The sequence below is a fragment of the Sardina pilchardus genome, chromosome 11 (genome assembly GCF_963854185.1).
Source record: "Sardina pilchardus chromosome 11, fSarPil1.1, whole genome shotgun sequence".
Classification (NCBI taxonomy): domain Eukaryota; kingdom Metazoa; phylum Chordata; class Actinopteri; order Clupeiformes; family Clupeidae; genus Sardina; species Sardina pilchardus.
Window position 1 is genome coordinate 8,988,431 of NC_085004.1, and position 17,500 is coordinate 9,005,930.

Below are 17,500 nucleotides of genomic sequence, written 5' to 3' on the forward strand. Positions count from 1 at the left end.
GGCCTGGTCAAGCCTCATCAGCTCCAGGATATGCTGCTATTTGGGTTTCCTTCTGCCTTGTATGAGTGCGGACTGGAAGCCCATAACTGGCCCAATCCCACACACACACACACACACACACGCACGCACACACACACACACACTTGCATCTGCAGACTCACACACATACCCGCCTGGCAGGGTAGGAATACATTGCCATTCCACATTGTATAACCGGGGCAGTTCACAATACCTGTTCATTCTGTTCAGATTAATTAATAACATAACATAATTTTGTATGTGCATATGTGTTAGGTAGTAAAGATAGTGGTGTTGGGGAACTGCACAGAAATACACCATGTTAACATTACATCTTCTTTGGTGTACACAATAGACACAGATTGATTCTTTGATTAAATAAGTTGGCATGCATCAAGTAGGTTTCATGAAAGCCCCTGGCAAGTGTATCTCTTATACACTCACTCTCTCTCTCTCTCACACACACACTCTCTCTCACACACACACACACACACCCACACCCACACCCACACAGACACACTATATCTGGTTTCTTTTTCTCAAACAAGGCCATGAGGTTAAGCATCCAGTGCAGGCTATGCTTGATACAAACATGGAGGACAGATGGGACATGAAGAGGGAGCACAGGACAAAAGGAAAGACAGGGACAAAATGAAGGTCAAACTGTGTGAGTGTGTGTGTGTGTGTGTGTGTGTGTGTGTGTGTGTGTGTGTGTGTGTGTGTGTGTGTGTTAATGTCTATGAGTGCTCAAGTGTGTGTATTGTTTCATGTATCTGTGTGTGTGTGTGTGTGTGTGTGTGTGTGTGTGTGTGTGTGTGTGTGTGTGTGTGAATTACAGTATAAATAAACGGAACAAAGTTGAGAAACACAATGCTTCTAAGCCTGACATTGCATTGCATGCGTGTTATTGGCCAAAGATACATAACTGGTGTATGGTGACAGAAAGGAAACTTAAGTGTGTGTCAGTGGACAATTTGCTAATACAGGACAGACAAGATGTGGTAACATACTTCACATAATACCTTTGCTCATTTGTTGCTAAAGTTTATAATCATCAGGTTACCCCAGATCTCTTAGTGTAGGCTACTTCTCTATTGCACTCCTGCCAAAAAGCTCTTATATTAGCAGCTAGCGATAGCGGTCTTTAGCGCTAGCGTTTAGCACTAGCATTCAGCTCTTAACCAGCACAGTCTACACCCAGATACCCTGGAGACTCTGGAACAGGTCTGGCTCTGATCAGGACCACATCTGCTCGAGAGTTAGCAGCTACCTGGGCAATTTGTAGCATCAATAATTAGCAATTACTTAAAACTTCTGCCAACAAAGCTTTCTGTTCTTACATAAATTAGAAACTAGACATTTCCAGCAGTTCTATCAACATAGCTGTCTATTGCTAGCATTGGCGGGCATAAGCAGAAACTTCAGGCATTGGAAAGACCCTTCTTGACTAGCCTACTGTATATTGTGCCTTTCGTCTATGTTACAACTATCAAAGTAAGCTTAATACTGTGAGTGACTTAAAGGAAACTTCTTGTTTTAATGTTGCGAATAAAAATGAAAAGAATAATTTATCCATACCCATAATTTCAATTCCGAGATGCTCTGCCAACGCAGAAAGATGAAATTTGAAAAACAAAAAAAGTAAAGAAAGGAAAAAAGGAAAATAAAAAACAGTGTCAGGTGCAGGAAGTCTTGGGGCAGGTATTGCATGTGTGAGATGGCATTAGTGCTGCATGTTTAACTGGGCGGACATTGTAGTCAAGAGTTCCATTAACAGACAGACAATGCAGACACAGGCAACTCCATATCCCCTACAGAACACAAACAAACAAACAAACAAACAAACAAACAGAAAGAGGAGAGGAAGGAAAAGAAAAGAGAGGCGGAGGAGGAAGAGGAGGAGGAGGAGGGCAAGCGGGGGCGGGGGAGGTGCATGCGGACACACACACACACACACAAACAGCCTCTCCACTTACTGCCATATTTACTAGCGCGCACTTCTGTGGTTCACGATGGAAATGGACGAGTGACAGCAACACACCACCACACAGAACAAACAAACAAACAAACAAAAAAACAACAAAGACAACAGATGAGAAAAAAAGCACAACAAAAGGACAACACCCAGCACAGTAAAAGAATGCAGACACAACACACAGGTGGATGTTCTGGACAATGGACACGTTGGACAGAAAGACGACTCCTCTCAGAATTTGCCTCATGTCTCCCAAAATCTTCTGGTGTCGCTTCTTGGGGGAGGGGGACGGGCGGAGGGGGGAGGGGAAGGTTATGACCCCTGATACATTCCACCATCCGTCTTTAGGTTAAGAGACATGCATTGGCCTGGGCTGATTTCCTTCATTTCATGTTGTTTCATCATGCCAGCAGCCTTTTCCTGCTCCTGACCCTTCACTACCAAAGGTTAAAGGTCAGCAGGGGTCATGCAGCATGCCCAGGATTACCATTCATCATCGCTAATGCTAACGCTAACACACTATAAAGGACACACACATTAGGCATTCAGCTACGTTTAGCATTCACAGCACCATAGCCAACCATCAGGGCTCATGTCTCAGGAGCGTAGCATACACACAAAGCACTAGATATACCATTCGTGAACGTGAATGAGTGTGAACGTGTGTGTGAGTGAGTGTGTGCATGTGTGTGTGAAAGAAAAGCATGGGTGTGAGGAAGAGGAGCTGTAAAGAGGCATAGGTAACATGCTTCACATGCTCCTGGATGGTCCCAGTGGCGGGCAGCAGAGGGAAATGGATCAGGTCTTCATCTGGTGGGGGTCAGGGACCAAGAGGGCTGGTCCAATCGGACGCAAGCTGCTGTCTTCCCATGAGCAGCACACACCCCTTCAACACCACAACATCATCTACGTACAATCGACTGCTACTACAATTACAGTTAGAAATCGGTATAGTATAGCTAATTATGCTAGCGCTAGTGTTTTGACATAACATCATTCATATTGAAAATTTATCAGCATTGTTGAACTACAAGACCATTGACGACTTTCACTAAAATTGCCGCAATGTTACACTAAAGACCAAAGTTACAATATTAGCACACTTAGTTGCAGCATGATTAGAGCAAGTGATTAGGCTACAGATGAAATTAAATAAGGTTTTGACCTGTGACCCAACGTAACACTGCAGTGACCTTGCTGAGCATGACCTTTCTGTGAACTCTTGACCTCTAAGGCTCCTACAGTAACTAGTTGTGGAAGTGGATAAAAGAGAAGAGGAGGGAAGGAGAGTATGGTGAGGGAGGAGTGGACACATATACACACATACACACACACACACACACACACACACACACACAATCACTCACACACACATACACACAGATACACACATGCAGACATGTCTCCTTCATCATGCAGGTCCCCTGACTGGTAACAGACAGACAGACAGACAGACAGACAGACAGACAGACAGACAGACAGAAGTAGAGATGGACATACTGTAGAAATCGGCCATGACGGACTGTTGACAGCGATCACCAGTATAGTCATTTGGACACCTAATGGGCAGAACAGAGCAACAAGAGGGAGGAGGGAAAGGAGAGAGGGAACACATAAGGAGGAGAGAGAAGAGAAGAAGAGGGAGAGAGAGTGGAAAGACGAGAGAGAGAGAGAGAGAGAGAGAGAGAGAGAGAGAGAGAGAGAGAGAGAGAGAGAGAGAGAGGACCAGAGAAATCACGGAATTAGAAACAGCAGAGCTCCCACAGCTTAACCCCATGCACCACACAGACAAGAGCAGACAGCCGCCATGTTGGTTTGGGGCTTGTTTTTTTCGGGGGGTGGCCTGAGGGGGGCGCCAGAGACTCAGGGCGTACTTTAAAAGGTTGGGACACAGAGGAATGCAACAAGGGTTCCACCTGCAGACAGCAGCACCCGGAGGGTCCAGAGGAACATCTGGGGAGGAGAGCAGGAAGTGGGGGAGGAAGGGCACAGTGCAACAGGTTACAGGAACAGGAAGTGAGCACACAGGAAATGATCGCATCAGGAAGTCTAGTGGTCCACACGGAGTTGAGAATGCTTTCGTCTCTGCACATTGCGAATGGAGCAGTAACAGGGGAGACACCACGCCACACCACACATTCCACCACACACACTCCACACACACCACACACTCCACACACACACACACCACACACTCCACTCCACACCACACCACTCCACACACACACTCCACACACACACTCCACACACAGACACACTCCACACACACCACTCCAAACCACACACTCCACACACACACTACACCACATCACACACTCCACTCCGCACACACACCACACCACACACACCACTCCACACACACCACTCCATAACACACACTCCACACGCACACACTCCACACCACACCACACACTCCACACCACACACTCCAGACACACCACTCCACACCACACCACACACACCACACACACAAAACACACACCACTCCACACCACACTCCATCCTGCTCAACTGTGTGGGTGTCTACTTGAGTGTGTGCTTGACGTTCGCCTAGTGTGTGATCCAAGAGGGTCTCTTGAAACAATAAAGAGAGTTAGAGTTGGTGGAGATAGTGGGTAGTAGTGTGTTGGAGTCGATTGTAACAAATTGTGTGTCTCTGTGCATATGTGTATATGTGTGTGTGTGTGTGTGTGTGTGTGCGTGCGTATGTGTGTGTGTATGTGTGTGTGTGTGTGTGTGTGTGTGTGTGTGTGTGTGTGTGTGTGTGTGTGTGTGTGTGTGTGTGTGTGCTTATGTGCATAAGTGTGTCCCTTTGATCTGGTTGTTACTAGCGGTGATGACAGTTGTTTTGTAGGTCTCTGGTGCACACAGCAGTGTAAAGGCTCTGTGCTGAATATGCCTGTAGCAGTGTGTGTGTGTGTGTGTGTGTGTGTGTGTGTGTGTGTGTGTGTGTGTGTGTGTGTGTGTGTTGTCTCTGGTGCCTGCAGCAGGCGTGGGCTTGGCTGAATGAAATGTGAGAGTGTCTGATGACTTGGTTCAAGTGGGTGTGAGATACTTAGACAGTCTGAGTGTTAATGTGCTGGGAGTGGTGATGGGGTGGGTAGTAAGGTGTGTATGTGTGTGTGTGTGTGTGTGTGTGTGTTCTTATTGAGAGTATCACCCAAAGTGGCCACTTCATGTGGGATCCCCCACAATTTAAAGTTGAGGTGAACAAGATGTATAGGGTTTCATTATGCATGCACACTGCACACACACACTGCACTGCACACACACACACACACACACACACACACACACACACACACACACACACACACACACACACACACACACACACACACACACACACACACACACACACACACACACACACACACACACACACACACACACACACACACACACACACACACACACACACACACACACACACACACACACACACACACACACACACACACACACACACACACACACACACACACACACACACACACACACACACACACACACACACACACACACACACACACACACACACACACACACACAATGAATATCAATGGTGAGGTTGTCAAAGTTAATGGGGGCTTTATACTTGTAGAGGACACCTATCAGCTTAATCAGAGATGCTTATGGGGCAGGACAGCCCTCTCTGACAAGCCATCACATTCATCTTCATATATGTGTGTGTGAGTGAGGGTGAGGGACTGGGCACTTACGTGTGTGTGTGTGTGTGTGTGAGAGAGAGAGAGTGAGTGGGCACTTACGTGTGTGTGTGTGTGTGTGTGTGTGTGTGTGTGTGTGTAGGCTGCTGAAATTGATATGTATTGTCTATGTGTATTTGTGTGTGTGTGTGTGTGCGTGTGCGTGTGTGTGTGCGTGTGTGTGTGTGTGTGTAGGCTGCTGTAATTGATACGTATTGTCTATGTGTATTAGTGTGTGTGAGAGATTGTTTAGTAAGGTTTCACGGTAATCTCTCACCATGCCAGATGTTGACATTGTAAGTGACATACCAACACCTCAATCTCAGTTTGTATGGCCCCTACTACTGTTGCTCTGCATATCATGTGTGTGTGTGTGTGTGTGTGTGTGTGTGTGTGTGTGTGTGTGTGTGTATGTGCCTTGACATGTGCGTGTACATGTATGGTCAGATGTTTGCATGGACAGGTCTCCATCCCGGTCTGTGTGTCCATGTCTGTTCCATGTGTGGGGACGAGGGCCCGAGATTAGGCATCCTGTTAGATGACATGGGATGGAGAGAGACCTGCACACATAACAGGCCTCACAACAGGACTTATTAAAGGAGCAGTGCCAGAATACTGCAGTTAGGATTGGTCATATAACAGGCCTGACAACAGGACTTATTAAAGGAGCAGTGCCAGAATACTGCAGTTAGGATTGGTCATATAACAGGCCTGACAACAGGACTAATTAAAGGAGCAGTGCATAAATACTGCAGTTAGGATTGGTCACATTACAGGCCCCATTTAAAGGAGCAGTGCCTGAATACTGCAGTAAGGACTGGTCACATAAAAGGACTATTTAAAGGAGTAGTGCCTGAACCTTGTGAAAGGTTGTTGATATTTGAGCCAATTAAACAGGCCCCTCCCACCCATTCTTCTGATGCGTGATTGGAGGACGAGTGACCGTGGATGCTGATTGGCTGGAATAGCGTTGATTGTTTCCCATTTACTGAACCTGTGCACAAACAGTTTACAGGCAGGCAAACACACACACACACACACACACACACACACACACACACACACACACACACACACACACACACACACACATAGTGTACACACCATCTGGTAACACACACACTTTGTGCAGCGTCTCGCTGTCCCACCCCTGCCTTGCCCAAAGTCTTCTGTCAGCAGAGGGGGATGAGAACAGGTGTGTGTGGGAGGAGGGCACCTCAAGAAGCTTCACACACACACACACACACACACACACACACACACACATCGCACATGCCCACACATGCACGCACACAAATAAATACATCACACACACACATACACACACACACACACACACTACACGTACACATACGCATACGCACACGCACACGCACACGCACACGCACACGCACACGCACACGCACACGCACACGCGCACGCGCACGCGCACATACACACACACATACACACACACCACAGGACAGCACTTACTTGCAGGACAGCTGGTTTATACCATGAATGACGTAACAGTCGCCTCCATTGACGCAGTAGGCCTTCTCCGTCTCGTTACACTGGCGTGTGTGACTGGACGCCGGTGAGAGGGTGGTGGTCACTGGGGGGGAGAGAGAGAGAGAGAGAGAGAGAGAGAGAGAGAGAGAGAGAGAGAGAGAGAGAGAGAGAGAGAGAGAGAGAGAGAGAGAGAGACTGTTTCCAGTTGTTTCACCAGAGTGTCGGTCCAGCTTTTCACCACTTGGGATTACTGCTTCCAACTTGGTCACTAAGCCTGTAGCACGTATGTAGTGGCCTTTCAGGAAGCCCACTGACGATGTGTTTACTTGTGTATCGCTTGTGTCCAGCCCTACCGCCACCACCACCACCACCATTAGTGTTACTACACTGAGGAACAAATGCAACATCACCACACTTAGCATCCCCACTGATGACAGATTGGTAGCTCCGAGGCTGAGCTGAGCTGAGTTGAGTTGAGCTGAGCTTACCATTAAAGAGAAACTATGCCAGATCTTCTTAGATTTTTTCACATTTATTTTTTTAGCTTTTTTTTTGTTGATTTTTTTTCACGCACGCAAGTTTTGTGCCACCGGGTCGGCACTTTCTGGCACTTCCTGACAGAAAGTCTCCAGCCTCATGCTCATGAAAAGGCAGACTGACCGATTGAGGAGTTTTGTAAAATACACATGGTAAAGCTGTAGGAGAAGCTCTGCAGAGAAACCTGCAAGCGTAAAACGAGCGAAAACGAAAAGCAAAAGCAAAAGCGGCGATGAAATGGCCAATCCTGCATAGTTTCCCTTTGCTGTAATGAGAGCAGGATTCCAGACTGAACAAAGGTGATGCACTATATTAGACAAGGTAGAGTAATGTATTTCATATACTGTAGGATAGTATACTATCCATATATGTATTGTTTCACAGTGACATGTTTGGTGAAAGAGCACAAAATCCTGAGAAAATGGAAAATGTTTGCATGCGTTGTTTTTACTGCTATGCTGTGGTGGATTTAGACTGGTCAGACAGGAAATTCTCTTCATAGATTTTATTGAAGTTTCACAAGTTCGTTAGAGAACAATTGTTATAGTCCATTTGAATCAAGCGCTGAAGGCGTGACGTTTGTCTCGTGCTGAGTAATAGCAGTCTCACACACCGCTGTCTCAAGCACTTTCGCCCATTTGCGCAGGTCCGCTCAGAGGAGTCAGAGAGGTCAGAGATGTCAGAGAATGACGCGCAGGTTGAAGGCCGCTTTTATGCGCAGCTCGGGTTGCCGGGAATTGCAGTCCTGCGCGATGTCTATCAGGCAATCAGTGTCCGGGCCTGCTTAAAGCGACAACACAGTAAAAAGACACAACACACTCCGGCCCGATGAACCAGGTCGGAGAGCTATGTTCATCATTTACAGCTCCAGGTTATACAATAACTGTATGGGTCTTCTTAAAACATTTGTTGAAGTTCTTACTTGACATGATCTTACATGACCGTCTCTTCCAATAAACAACTCTTCAACCTTTCCTAACTTCCACATGTGTCTTGGGATTTTATCCTCTTGAATTAATACAATGTCTCCAACTTTGAATTGAGATGTATTAACTTGTTTCACTGTATGCGCTGACCTTAATTGTAGTAGATATTCATTTCTCCAGCGTTTCCAAAACGATTCAATGATCCGCTGTCTGTATCTCCACCTTTTGGTCAATGCTTCGGCGTTCGCTCCTTGCACATCTGTCGGACTTGGCTGCGGGGGTAAGGTTGTCAGTCTTTTTCCTACTAAAAAGTGTGCAGGGGTTAGAGGCAACAATTCTTCACTGTCTGGGTACAGATAGGTTAATGGACGTGAATTAATTACTGCTTCCACTTCAATGATTATTGTTTGCAGTTCTTCAAACGTCAGGCATGCTCTACCCAGTATTTTGCGAACACAGGTCTTCACAGTGCGTACCAATCGTTCCCAAAATCCTCCCCACCAGGCCGCTCTCTCAACGATGTATCTCCATGTTATTTGTTTTCCTGCGAACAAAACTTGCAAATCCTTGCTCTTCATTACTTGCCACATCTCTTTAAGATCTTTGTCAGCTCTTTTAAAAGTCTTCGCATTATCAGAATAAATTGTGTTACATATTCCTCTTCTAGCGATAAATCGCTTAAATGCCATAAAAAAAGCTTCTGTGGTCAAGTCTGAAACTAGTTCCAAATGCACAGCTCTTGTTACAGCACATGTAAATAAGGCTATGTACAGTATGTCTTCTTGTGATTAGGTTTGATATATAATGGACCAGCAAAGTCAATACCCGTTACCTCAAATGGTTGAGCTTCTGTAATTCGTTCTTTGGGTAGCGGAGCTTCGCGCTGTTGGCTCGGCTTGACTTTTGACTTGCGGCACACCAAACATCTCAGCACCACCTTCTTGCACAGTTGACGTCCGCGTAAAATCCAGCTCGTTTCTCTTACTTGCGTAAGCGTGTCTCTTACTCCAGAATGCAGTACCTCTTCGTGCGCTTTTCTCACAATCAATTCTGAGAATCTGTGGTTAGTTGGAAGAATCCATGGGTGTTTCACTTCATGCGGCAAAGCGCTCTTCTGTAAGCGTCCTCCAACTCGCAAGATTCCTGCATCGTCAAGAAAGGGGTTAAGATTTAACAGTTTAGATGTTCGTAAAAGTTCCTTTCCAGCACGCAAGTTTTCCATATCTGCAGGGAAGCTTTGATTTTGCGTGTTTAAAATCCAATATAATTGAGCATTTCTTATTTCTTCTGCACTCAATTCTCTGTTCAACTTTTCTGCATGTTTTGCATTATGAATGAATCTTTTAATCCATGAAGTTATTCTCAATACCTTTTGCAAATCACTATACTTGTTCAAATCAAACAATGGTTCTTTAATGTCGTTTTCGTTTACCTTGTTTGCTGTGACTTGATTTTGAGAAATACCTTCAGCGATCTCCGTTGGTTCTGTTGACTCCATCTCCAGCTCCGGCGCTTCGAGCTCATGTAGCCACTGCGGCCCTTGCCACCATAGGTCGGCTTCAATCATGGAATCTACAGATATCCCTCTTGTACCGAGATCTGCTGGGTTGTCCTGGCCTTTACAATGTTTCCAATTTTCTGGCATTGTCAATTTTTGGATTTCTGACACACGGTTGGCTACAAATGGTTTCCATTCTTTTGCGTTGCTCTTTATCCAATGTAGCGTTATCATGGAATCTGTCCAAAGTTTCAGATTGCTTTTATCCAACTTCAAATGTGTGATGACATACGTTCCTAGTCTTGCTCCAATCACTGCTCCTAAGAGCTCAAGTCTGGGTAAAGTAGTTGGCTTTAATGGGGCTACTCTTGTTTTTGCTGCGATTAAACTACTGCTGCAATAACCGTCTGCATTGGCTATGCGCATATACGCTGCCGCGCAATATGCATTTGGACTAGCATCGCAGAACACATGCACTTCCTTAACTTGAATGGGCTCACCTTCTGGCAGTGAATCATATCTCCTTTGCACAGATAGCTGTTGTAAAGTTGGTATCTCTGTACACCACTGTTCCCATTTTTCACTCAGATCTTCTGGAAGTTCTTCATCCCACTCGATTCCTCTTTGCCATAACTCCTGAAAAAGGCATTTTATCCTAATAGTGAATGGGGATAAAAATCCGATTGGATCAAACAGTCTAGCAGCTGATTGTAACACACCACGTTTTGAATTGACTTTCTTTGCCAAAAACTGTACCAAGTCGTCCACTTCAAATGTAAATTCATCATTGTCAGTTTTCCATGTGATTCCAAGCACTTTCAATGTTGATTGGCCTTTGATTTCTGCTTTTTCTATGAACTCTGTATGCAGCCATTTTTCTTGCAATTCTTTTGCGTTCGTTTTCCACTTGCAAAGCACCATTCCGGCGGTAGACATTATTTCCTTCGCTTTTAGCGCTAGGTTTTCCGCTGATTTCACATCTGCAGCTCCAGTAATCAAATCATCAACATAAAGACTTTCTCTCATAATGTTGACCACTTCTGGATAGATGGTTTCGTACCTTTCAAGATGATGTCTGATTGTCGCTGCCAGCAGAAAAGGGCTTGATGTCACTCCGAATGGGACTCGAGTCATTCTCAAGGTTATGAGATTGGCTTCTTCACTGTTACCTGGCTTGTCCTTAGTCCATAAAAACCCCAAAGCATCTCGATCTTGTTCATTCAATAAAATTTGTAAAAATGCCTTGGTAATATCTGCCATCAGTGCCACTTTGTGTTCACGGAATCTTAAAAGTATACTCAAAAGTTCAGGATTCAGATTTGGGCCTGCAAAGAGACATTGATTTAGAGATGGACTATTATTCTCATGAGAAGACGCATCAAACACTACACGCACTTTGGTTGTAGCTCTGTCTTCCTTCACCACAGCATGATGGGGCATATAGTAAATAGGACTTACTGTGTTGGCTGAATTTTCACTGGTCACTTCTTCAATTATTCCTTCCCGCAAGTAGTCTTGCATCACTGCGTCATACCTCTCATAAAGAGACTGTTCCTTGCTAAATTTCTTGGTCAGATTGGTGAATCTGCGTTTAGCTACAGTCCAATTTGATGCCAATTCACAGTGATTTTCCTTCCAAGGCAAACTTACTTCGTACCTGCCTCCCTTATTGATCACTGTTCTTTTAAACTTCTGAATGGCCTCATTTTCAATGACACGTGATTCCTTTTCTGGGTATATTCCTATGGACTCAGTTTCCCAAAAACAGCGCAGCTGATTGGATAGTGAAACGTCTTCGGCTACACTGACATGTAGCACGTCAATGTCCACAGGTTCTGTAGTGACTTTCAGCACTGTCGCTGTCCCTTGTAGCAACCATCCAAACTTGCTTTCTATTGCTACCAGCGTGTCACTTAAGCGCTCCATTTGTCCAGTCACAATTTTCCAGTAATAGTCCCCTCCTATGAGAATTCCAAGCTCCTCGTTCTCCATGCCTCGAATAGGCACGTCCGCCACTTGACGTCCTTTTTCTTCCAGTATCTTTCGGATGTTCTGATCTGCAATTTGCAATTTAGAAGTACAAACATGCGGGGTTTCTAGCAACTCTAGAATTACATTTTGCTCTGTTTTAATATTTCTCAGTCGTACTTGTACCTTTCTGCATTTGATCAATTTTGAAGTTGTTGATGCAAATGTGTGCAGATTGAGTGTTTCTTCACCAATAACTGGCAGATTTAATGCTCTTGATAGGTTCTCCTGTATGAAACTTCTTTGACTTCCTCCATCCAGTAGACATCTGACAAGCTGGTCTTGCATTGGCGTTTCAATCCAAACTATTGCTGTCTGCAAGAATGTTGTGCCACTATGACTTGACTGTACTGGGGATACGGACACTACTGTATCTGACAAGCCTACTTCAGGTGTATGTGAAGTTACAGTGCTTAAGGCATGTTGGAAACAAACAGTTTTGTGATGTCTTCTGCCGCAACCTTCGCATTGTATTCCTTGCGCTCTACAGTTGCGCGCGATATGTTTCGCACCTAAGCATACAAAACATCGGCCTTGTTTGCGCAGTTTGTCTCTTCTCGCTTCAACACTGTGCACGTTGCATTCTCTTGACTTATGTGTTTTTTCGTTGCAAAATAAACAGTGTGAGTCTTCTCTAGCGGACACATGAAATGTAGCTGATGTTGGAGCATAACTCTTTCTTCTCTCAAACACTCTTTTATCGCGGTCTCGTAAGGAGTCTTTTTCTAACACAGGGCCCGTTTGTCGCTGGGCTACACAGGCAGTTCGCTCTCGACTAACAACTTCCTTCTGTAAGAATTCCATTAAGTCTTTTACATTCAGAGCTTCTTCTTCTTGCAGTTGTTTCGTGAATTCGAGTGTTATTTCTTCAGGAATCATTTTCATCAAGATAGGGCAGAGTAAACAGCCGTAGGCATCTGATACCACTCCCATTGCGTCTAAGCTACGTACTTGAACTTCGCATTCATCGTATAAGTTGCGTAGCGCTACAATGTCTGTTGCTTTTCTAACTGGAGTCAAATTGAGCAATTTGTTCATATGAGCATTAATAACCAAATCTTTTCTTCCAAATCTATTCAGCAGCATTTTGATTGCATGATCATAATTTGCTTCGGTCAATGAAAAGCCTGCTACAACTTTCGCTGCATTACCATTAAGAAATGATTTGAGATAATTAAACTTATCAACTTTTCTTAAATGCTCGTTGTCGTGAATTGCACTCGTAAACTGGCTCCAAAAGTTTTGCCACTTACTTATGTCTCCACTGAAGTGTTCAATCGACAGCTTTGGTAGTTTCATCACTGGAATTCTATTCCTCTGGTTTGTCGTCTGCGAAGATGTATCGCTTTCATCTCTGATTTTTTCCAAAAACTTCTTTGTGCGCAGATAAGCCATTTTTATTTCATCCACATATTGCATGGCTCCATTTACCTCATCTTCCAACTCATCCGTTGGCGTATTTCTCTCTATTTCTAGATCCAATTCTTGCAGTGAACTTTCTCTATGACTTAATTGCTCGTTCCATTCTTCAAGAGTCTCTGGATTTGGCTCTTCTTTCCGTAATTCTTCGGCAATTCGATTAACTAACTTTGTCACTGCTGTTCTAATTGTTCCTCGCACTTTCTTCAATCTTGGAAGCTTATCCATTGTTCTCTTCTTCGGTGCTCACCTGTCCACACCTGTAGTCACTCAGGTAATCCACGTCTCAGGTAGGGAATCTTCTTCTCGTCTTTTTCCCTTCAGATCCTTCTTTTCCCTCTTCTCCCGGGTTTCGGCACCAAAAATGTGGTGGATTTAGACTGGTCAGACAGGAAATTCTCTTCATAGATTTTATTGAAGTTTCACAAGTTCGTTAGAGAACAATTGTTATAGTCCATTTGAATCAAGCGCTGAAGGCGTGACGTTTGTCTCGTGCTGAGTAATAGCAGTCTCACACACCGCTGTCTCAAGCACTTTCGCCCATTTGCGCAGGTCCGCTCAGAGGAGTCAGAGAGGTCAGAGATGTCAGAGAATGACGCGCAGGTTGAAGGCCGCTTTTATGCGCAGCTCGGGTTGCCGGGAATTGCAGTCCTGCGCGATGTCTATCAGGCAATCAGTGTCCGGGCCTGCTTAAAGCGACAACACAGTAAAAAGACACAACATATGCGTATGATATGAATGTGTGTGTGTGTGTGTGTGTGTGTGTGTGTGTGTGTGTGTGTGCGTGCGTGTGCGTGTGCATGTGTCTGTATGTGTGTGGGTGTGTGTGTGTGTGTGTGCGCGTGTGTCTGTATGAGTGTGTGTGTGTGTGTGTGTGTGCATGTGTCTGTATGTACAGTATGTGTGTGTGTGTGTGTGTGTGTGTGTGTGTGTGTGTGTGTGTGTCTGTGTGTGTGTGTGTGTGTGTGTGCATGTGTCTGTATGTGTGTGTGTATAAGTGTGCGCGTGTGCGTGTGTCTGTGTCTGAGCAAACAGGAGGGAGTGAGACTGAGTGAAAATAAAACCAGGAGCAGAACAAAAAGCTTTTGTGATATTGAAAACAAGAGAATCCAAAGTGACAAGGAGCTATGGCAATGTTGACATCCACTCCAGTGGAAGGGCTGTTTTGATTCCAGTCTGCTGACAGAAGTGAGAACACACAGCTCCTGCTGAGCATCACAGCGCTGGGTACAAACTGTCTGGGTTTGGAGTGTAGTAGGCTAGTCAGCGCACGCTCCGCACACACACACACACACACACACACACACACACACACACACACACACATGTACACACACACATACACACACACACACACACACACATATACATGCACACACACACACACACACACACACACACACACACACATATACACACACACACACACACACGCACACACGCACACACACACACACACACACACGCACGCACTGTCACGAGACAGGGCCCCAGAGATCCATACCATAGAGAGAGATCGCACAGGTAACACACAGCTATTCTATGGAATGGACGATGTGCTTTCTGCAATCACATGGGTGCCTTTTGTCCCTAGAATATTACAGCTGTTCACAGACTGGAAGACACACATGCACTCCACGCACACGCACACGCAAACACACACACACACACACACACACACACACACACACTGACAGAGAGGAGAAAACAACAGAGCAAGAGACAATAGAGTGAGAGAGAGAGAGAGAGAAAAAGAGAGAGAAACTCAACTTGCGCTGATGTCAGTAGAGGCTCACCACGTCTGTTCATTTCTCAAAGTGATACAGATCACTGCACATTATTCGTGCAAATGATCTCCCAAAAACGGACCCAACTGCTACGTAAGATGCTACCGCAATCCCATCGTCATCATACGCATTACGTGATCCTTTCACGCATTCCCCGCCACTTCCTGTGTCATCATGTAAACCCCTCCCCAAAGCTTGGTGATTGGGCGAGCAGAGAAAAGTCCTTAGCTAATCAATATGTGAGTGAGGACTTGCAGAGTATATTTTCCAGAGAGAGGCGCTCGATAGAGATACGGCCTGCCAGTACCAGACCAGGATTTGGGGTCATAGGTCATTAATTATCTCTGCTTAAGCAGCATGTAAAGTAGAGACTGTCTCACACTTGGCTTAGAGCTTAAATCGTGTGTGTGTGTGTGTGTGTGTGTGTGTGTGAGAGAGAGAGAGACAAGGAGGGGGAGATAAAGAGAGAGAAAGAGAGAGAGAGAGAGTTGATATGTGCAGACCTCGGGACCAGAACACCACCCACACACATACAGTACATAAACACACACATACATACATACTGTACACACACACACACACACACATTGATCCTCTCTGATCAATGGACACGATGCTCCCTCTTTTTATGCTCATTCTCTCCCACATCACTTTCTCTCTCTCTCTCTCTCTCTCTCTCTCTCTCTCTCTCTCTCTCTCTCTCTCTCTCTTTCTCTACCCCCTCTCTGAAACTGAAATCTACTTTTACTTTTCTAGCATACTGTAACTGTTTGGATGCAGTGTTAACAAAGCAACAGAGTAATCCAACAAGAATGTTAAAGATGAAAAGTAAATTGCAACATTCACATAGCATGAAATGTGAGTACAACCTCATTTTCAAGTTGGAAAGATTTGTATAATCTTAATGGAAACAGAATGCTATTATTTGCCATTTGTGTAAGAAATAAGAATAAAACATTGTCCCAATCTTGCCAAATATAGTATTTCAACTGCTCAACAATCTGGGTCTTCTTTACTGTGTTTTTCATTCCATGATGTACCCAATCATAGGCACGGGTGGTAGTGTTTTATATTATTAGCTATTATTTTGATATCAAGCATTTTATATGTCGTCTGCGTCCTTTTGTGTTTATAAGATCCGAAGATTACCACACCCATTCTTTTTGTTTACATTTTACACAGCGTCCCAACTTTTTTGGAAACTGGGTTGCATAAAGAGTGTAAATGCGCTCTCTCTCTCTCTCTCTCTCTCTCTCTCTACTGGTGTAGTGATAAAGAAAAGAGGTGGGTAAACTATACATTTGTGATCAAGTGGACCACGATTCGCTCACCGGTAACTCCAGAAGGAATACATATGGTTATAAGTTTCTAAAGTTTATTCAATCACAATAAATCTTACAGGCAGACTACCTATAGCTTAATTAAATAATATATAGTTCTTTATTTAACATGCATGTGTAGGAGTCCAGTCTGGATGCTACAGCCTACCTACACGTTTAAGTTAATGAAGCTAATTGACCTAATACTGTACACGTCTGTATAGCATTTGGAAAAAGGCAACGGGGAGGGGGGACTCCTCTATCATTTCATATGGTAGCTTGTCAGAGAAAACGTGCCCAGTTATTTCTCTAAGGACTTTATTATGTCTGGGATGTGAAGCTATGAGGCATCATCCACAATTAGTTGTGATGACTTTGTACCCAAGATGGTATTTTATTGGTGAGCTTATTACAAGAAATCAAACTTTATTCCAGGCTACTTCACAAATGTGGCCACCTGCGGTTAGTTAATATTGTTAGGCTATTGCCTAACATTAGCTGAACTAGCAAAGGGAGCTTGTCACTAGCCTCCAGTGGCTTAAATGCCAGAGAATGCATTACATAATGGGAAAAGGTAGAGGACACTTTGTGCTTGATATAATGCCTAATATGGTGCCTTGATGATTCAGTGTCATGAATTTACCACGCACCAAATGAGCCTCAAAAACGTGACGCTTTGTAATGTTTCTGCGGCTCGCTCTATTGGCTTGTAGGAGGGATGCTTGACGCTTCAGAAATCGCTGTATATCCATTTTCAAAATCCAGTCATTATCTAAACTCATCTACACATGTAAA

At 44.6% G+C, this 17,500-nt stretch overlaps 1 protein-coding gene across 1 annotated transcript in view; it reads right to left on the bottom strand.

Moving 5' to 3' along the window:
• The window catches only part of nrg2b (neuregulin 2b), a 74,387-nt gene that overhangs the window by 6,114 nt on the left and 50,773 nt on the right, over nt 1–17,500 (bottom strand). The window contains exons 4-6 of the mRNA XM_062549198.1: nt 7,174–7,294; nt 3,494–3,552; nt 1,597–1,620 (exon numbers count right to left, since the gene is read on the bottom strand). Coding sequence (XP_062405182.1) covers nt 1,597–1,620; nt 3,494–3,552; nt 7,174–7,294 — 204 coding nt within the window. The remainder of the gene's footprint in view (nt 1–1,596; nt 1,621–3,493; nt 3,553–7,173; nt 7,295–17,500) is intronic.